The 5,912-nt window shown below is 35.5% G+C and overlaps 1 protein-coding gene across 1 annotated transcript; it reads left to right on the top strand.

Moving 5' to 3' along the window:
• On the top strand, positions 219 to 5,711 carry LOC109328523 (stomatin-like protein 2, mitochondrial). The gene is made up of 9 exons (XM_019562024.1): positions 219 to 527; positions 747 to 993; positions 1,551 to 1,700; positions 3,344 to 3,401; positions 3,487 to 3,579; positions 3,732 to 3,830; positions 4,216 to 4,307; positions 4,892 to 4,951; positions 5,037 to 5,711. Exons 1-9 carry the CDS (start codon positions 388 to 390, stop codon positions 5,304 to 5,306), a joined length of 1,209 nt encoding a protein of 402 aa, XP_019417569.1. The 5' UTR covers positions 219 to 387; the 3' UTR covers positions 5,307 to 5,711.

The following is a 5,912-nucleotide window of genomic DNA, read 5'->3' as shown; positions in this document are numbered from 1 at the left end:
TTGCTAAAGATAAATATTTTCGCTTGATTTCTCAAATTAAAGCTTAAAAACTCACATTTTTTCTTAAAATTCAGTCAAACTATTTAGGGTTTTTTGTTTGTTAAATAAGTAGTTCAACTAACACATAACCCCCTATCATATCTTGTCAGATTACACCACAGGTAAATGTATGTTTATATGTTAATCCTCGAGTAAAAATAAATAACAAAAATGAAATTGAAAAAAAAAACACAATCTGCAGTGGTGGATGTGGGGGTTTACTAGGGCTTTCATATAGTCATTGTTGAACTAACAACTTATTAGATAAGACGCGGAAGAACATTGATGAACACGTAACACGAACAAGGTTTTGGAGTTGCAGTTACAAAGAAATCCTCAGCACAAAAAATGGCGAACATCTTCAAATCCAATTCAGTACGTTCTTTGAAACAACTCAGCCAAACCTTAGCATCCACTCACCACAGAAACCCTCTTTCTCAATTCTCCTCCGTCCGTTATCTTCGCACTGGTCGCGATCCTATCTCCAGGTTAATCAATTAATTAATTAATTAATTTCATTTCTCATCGATGCATTCCGGCATTCCGCTAAGAGATTGAGCTCGGTGAGCTCGGCCCACTTGCCTCGGGGATCCGGAGGTTATCTGTTCAAATCCTGGAAACAGTCTCCTTTCTATCTAGCCTAGTGCACTAAGCTGTTTGCATTTTGCTATTTTAATTTTCTGATAGTTGGAATTTTTTATGATCAGGAATTATGAGACTATTCCTCCTCTGAATTGGGGGATTCGGATTGTGCCGGAGAGGAAAGCGTTTGTGATTGAGAGATTTGGGAAGTACGCCAAGACTCTTCCATCTGGAATCCATTTCTTGATCCCGTTTGTTGATCGAATAGCTTATGTGCATTCCCTCAAGGAGGAGGCTATTAGCATTCCTGACCAGAGTGCTATCACCAAGGATAATGTTACTATCCTCATTGATGGGGTGCTTTACGTCAAGGTGTGAGTTTTGTGATTGTTGTTGTTGCTGTGACTCTTATTTAGAGTGTGTTTGGATTATATGTGAAAATTAGATTATAATAGAACTAGTTTTATGCTTGGATGTGTTTGGCAAATAGTGATTTTAAGATAATAGTATCAATCTATTTATTTTGGATTGAGTTTAAAAAAATCAGTGTTGCGTAGTAAATTACAGAAAATGATATGAATTTACTTGTTTATAAAGTTATATTAATAATATTTGTTTGAGAGGTAGTTCTGCAGAGGTGAAATGATAAAAAAAATTGATTAGTTTCAAAAGTTACCTACTAGCATTTTGAAATAAGCTTGTAACTGCTAGCTTCTATAATCCACTTTCCCCCATAAAACTGTTTTTTCTTGATTTAGTCAAGTTTGCTAAACCGAAGTATGTCATATTAATCCCTAGACAATGTTTTTATAACAAAAAAGTTGTTTTAGTACAAACCCACTCTTATCCAAACAAGGAAACACCATCTTAATTTGTTTTTCTTTTGTTTCTTGTTTGAGTGGTTAATGGGTTGATGCTTAATTTTCCAGATTGTGGATCCTAAGCTGGCTTCTTATGGGGTTGAGAATCCCATTTATGCTGTTATTCAGCTTGCACAGACAACTATGCGTAGTGAGCTTGGTAAGATTACTCTTGACAAGACATTTGAGGAAAGAGATACACTCAATGAAAAGATTGTGGTAAGTTTAATTCATTGAATTGGTCCCATTTTAAAGTCATTTTGGCACCCTCGCGTTTTTTCTTGTGGTTTTCTTTTCTTTTCTAAGGGAACACCATGGCTACCTCAGTTTCATAGTTTCATGGTTTACATAAATCTTGTTGGTGCCCTCTTGGACAAGCAAAACTTATGTTATTTATGCGTTGAATGTGCCTCTCTAGAGTCTAGATATAGCTCTACAGACTCCAAGACAAGAGCTTAAGAAGGTTTCTCTGCTCCAATTATGAAATGCGGTGGGGTCTTAATTGGCGATAGTGTAGGATCCAGTTGGTACCATGGATGGAACAATTATGATCTTTTGGTTCCTCATTCATTACCTGGAAGAGTTAATTCATTCCTGTATATTGACTTGATTACATTTATTTAGTCAACAATCATGTGTTGTCTTATAGTGAACCCCAACTTCATCGTCAACCTTAGCCTTGTCATTGTCTGATGCTCAAACTGAATCCAATAGCTGCAACTTATATTTAACAAAATTTGAAATTGTTCTTCACCCAGTCTTAATTCTTAACCAGTTAACCCCAAACTCTAGTACAAACTCAAATCTAAGCATCAGTAGCATCCATCTTCAAAGCCAAATGCTGAATGTAAAGAAATAGAAAATATAAAAGAAACTGAACTCAGCTTCAGCTTGCAAGTTAGGTTACTTTGAGAAGTTTATAAGATTTCAGAACACATGACATGCCTGTTTTTAGTTTCATGTTTTCCCAATAGTTAGAGATGATTTCTATGGATGTTGAATTTCATTTACTCATGTATATGTGTAACAAATATATCTACGGCTATCCTCATATGTGCTATGCCATGCCTTTAAATAGTATTTGCTCAGTATTGTGATTGCTGAATTTAGAATGTGAATACTTGACATAGAAATATCTTGTAGGTTTGTGCATATGTGCAGTCAATTAGTGCTTTAGTTAAGAAGCTATTTCAGGAGCTTATCAGTTGATAACTCTTGTTAGTATTGTAACTATGAGTTATGACCATAATTTGTACCATCCTAGTATAAATATGTTCTGGTGTGGTCTTGCTTACAATACATTGTTGACATGTAAGTATTTCTTTCTCTGAATTCAGATTAACACAGGAACACATCTCCTTCATATCGGCTAGGGGGTGAATTGATATGTACCCTTCTTTGCTTTCACAAATTTAGGATTTCAAAGCTTGCAATTATGGGCAACAAAATATTTAAATCATTTTTATCATCATCATCATCCACTTAAGGTGTATTTTATTCAGGGTTAAGAAGCAATTTTTTCAATGGCTTGCGGGTTTATATATTTATTCATAAAAGTCTGACAGATGTGTTCATTACCTCAGAGTGCCTTTGAGTAAGCTCTGTCTTGGCACATCCTTAAATGTTTGAACATGGTTTCTGCTTGGTACCCTGGTGTTGGTATTTAACAATAACAGCACAGGAGACAGCAAATGTGTACCAACAGCTAGAAGTGTGCCCTTCCGTAGGATTTAGTGTTTTGTTATCTTTCTGATGTATCAACATGATTTTCAAATTCATCTTGATAAAGTATATATAGAATAACTCTTTTATCATCCACAGCCAAATAATAATGACTGATTGTGTGACCAATTTGTTTGCAGGAATCCATTAATGTGGCTGCAAAAAGTTGGGGACTGGAATGCCTTCGATATGAGATCAGTAAGTTTTGGCAATCTTTGGAAGATTTCCCTTTATTTTTTACATGTCAGGTTTCTGTAATTTCGTTTGTTGCTGTCTTCTGCAGGGGATATCTCTCCTCCACGCGGAGTGAAAGCAGCCATGGAGATGCAAGCAGAAGCGGAACGTAAAAAGAGAGCTCAAATTCTTGAGTCCGAAGGTTATTGACTAAATTTTCAAATCTTCAGATGTTCAACTGTTCAAGGATGATGTTTTACATTATTTATCATCCTGAAATTATTTAGTTCCCATCTCTTCCAACTTTGTAAGCTGGTATTTTTATTGGCATTGATGACCTTTAATATTAAACAGGAGAAAGACAGGCCCACATAAACATTGCTGATGGAAAAAAGAGTTCGGTCATCTTAGCATCAGAAGCTGCAAGGATGGATCAAGTTAACAGAGCTCAAGGTTAATTATTACATGTTCATATATCAGTTCCAGCTTCCATTGTATAGCAATATTACTTCTTTAAGATAGCTTTGGTGCTGGACACGTGCTAACTATCTATTTGACTTCAAACTAGTATAATTTTTCAGAGGTATAATGCTTTGCGTGACAAGAGGATGTTGAATTGTGATTGGACCATAGTCTCACTTGTGTAGACTTGTGTTCTTTTGTAACATGCCACCGACCATCATTATTGTTTTGTTAAATTGGCATGCTGTCATCTATTTTCTTCATCTATAAATTTTTTCAGGAAGAAAACTAATGAGCTTCATTGATTTCCCTTACTATATTGCCACCAATCCCCTCATATCTTTGAACCCTTATAATTAACGCCATTATTTCTCAGGTGAGGCTGAAGCCATCATTGCTAAAGCAAAAGCCACAGCTGAAGGACTTGCTGTTGTGTCACAATCCCTAAAAGAAAATGGGGGACCAGAGGTCAACTTCTTTTGTTTTATTTATTTTCATATTCAATATATAACAGCTTGTACAAGCAGTCAAAAAGTGAACTACATGTCGCTTATTTTAATTCGTTGTTGGTTATTAAATACTGCATATTTTGAAATTTTTTATGGCCATATATTTTCAGTAATTTTCTGGCTTTTCATGTGATTATAGAATGTGTGGGCCAAATCAAGGTGTAGACCTCATACTTAGATTTATTTTGTTTGCACATCAATGATGCGTGGCGTGTTTAATGGACGGGCTAGCAAGCCAGATAGACCTTTTATGCATGAGCATGTGACTGAGAGACTTATATAAAACCATGTTATTACAGTGACAGTTTACATTGCAAGATCTGTTTGACTGTTTCAATATAATGTTGGATTTCTTCAAATATTCAAGCATGAGATCATGTAAATAGGGTCAAGAGGTTTATTCTGTTTGCCCTTTTGTTATCTCTGAAAGTTGAAAACAAAATTGGTGGTGAATCTGGGGTATAAAATTGCCTCTAAATAGGCACATTTGATTTTACTTTTACCTTAGGGTCTTATGGAATAACAGTAAAGTTTGGTTTGCAGGCAGCAAGTTTAAGAATTGCAGAGCAATATATTCAAGCTTTCAGTAACATAGCCAAAGAGGTAATAGCCTAAAAGCCAATTAATATGCAAATTCCTGCATTGCACATTTCGTATTTGTTAATTGTATTCCTTACTTTTTCCTCAGGGCACAACAATGTTGCTTCCTAGCTCTGCATCCAATCCTGCCAACATGATGGCTCAAGCCCTTACTATGTATAAAAGCCTAATCGGTAATGTTCCCCGTGATAAGCATAGTGGAAGCTCATCTCATGCAATAGCAGGACAATTAGAGGGAAATGATTCCTCTCGTGAGGTTGCAGATCAGAGGTCAACAACTGCTACCACAACTAATGACATCCCAGATTATCATGGAAAATCTGGTTTTTCACTTCAGAGCCCTCCGAAAAGGGAATAAGTCTTCAGATTTTACATAACTTCACATTCTGATTAACTGAGAATTCATTTGTTTTTTTTGTGTTTATGGATGCTCATAGAGATTCGACAAAGTTTTACATCGGTTATAGATGTTACTGTGAAAATTGTGTTCAGACTTCGAGAGGGGGGAAGCAGAATTTAGTTGGACTTTACTTCTATTACTGTAACATTGGTCAAAGGATACACATAGCTTATGACTACAGTGAAAATCCCATTTCTCAATAACTGGCAAAGTTAGGGTGGGAGGAATTAAAAGATAAGAAAATAGCTATTCAGCCTTCTCATGTACTCACACTAATAGTTTCTTCTTAAATAATGCTTGCAGCACATTAACTGTGTAGGCTACCTCTGTTTCAATTTTTGAAAAAGGTTTGATTCTTATGCATTGCGTTTACTGTTTTGCAACCAGATTCACGAGAACGTATACAAATATTTACGTGTATAAATATTATACATTCGTGATAATTATGGCTGAGGACAATTTTTACTTGATTTTCAAGGGAGTTGCTTATTTGAATTATTTTAAACTAGTGAAGTATTTACCAGTGTATTAAACGCGCTGGAAATATATGGATGTAGTTTCACA

Source organism: Lupinus angustifolius, chromosome LG15 (genome assembly GCF_001865875.1).
Source record: "Lupinus angustifolius cultivar Tanjil chromosome LG15, LupAngTanjil_v1.0, whole genome shotgun sequence".
NCBI lineage: Eukaryota > Viridiplantae > Streptophyta > Magnoliopsida > Fabales > Fabaceae > Lupinus > Lupinus angustifolius.
The sequence above is the reverse complement of the archived record's forward strand: the minus strand, read 5'-3'. Positions and strand labels throughout refer to the sequence as shown.

What these genes read in the sequence shown, in the direction of transcription:
- LOC109328523 (XM_019562024.1), top strand. Translation starts at nt 388, where the DNA reads ATGGCGAACATCTTCAAATCCAATTCAGTACGTTCTTTGAAACAACTC. An exon ending in ATGGGGTGCTTTACGTCAAG is followed by an intron (nt 994 to 1,550) that starts GTGTGAGTTTTG and finishes TTAATTTTCCAG; the next exon opens with ATTGTGGATCCTAAGCTGGC. An exon ending in ATGCCTTCGATATGAGATCA is followed by an intron (nt 3,402 to 3,486) that starts GTAAGTTTTGGC and finishes TGTCTTCTGCAG; the next exon opens with GGGATATCTCTCCTCCACGC.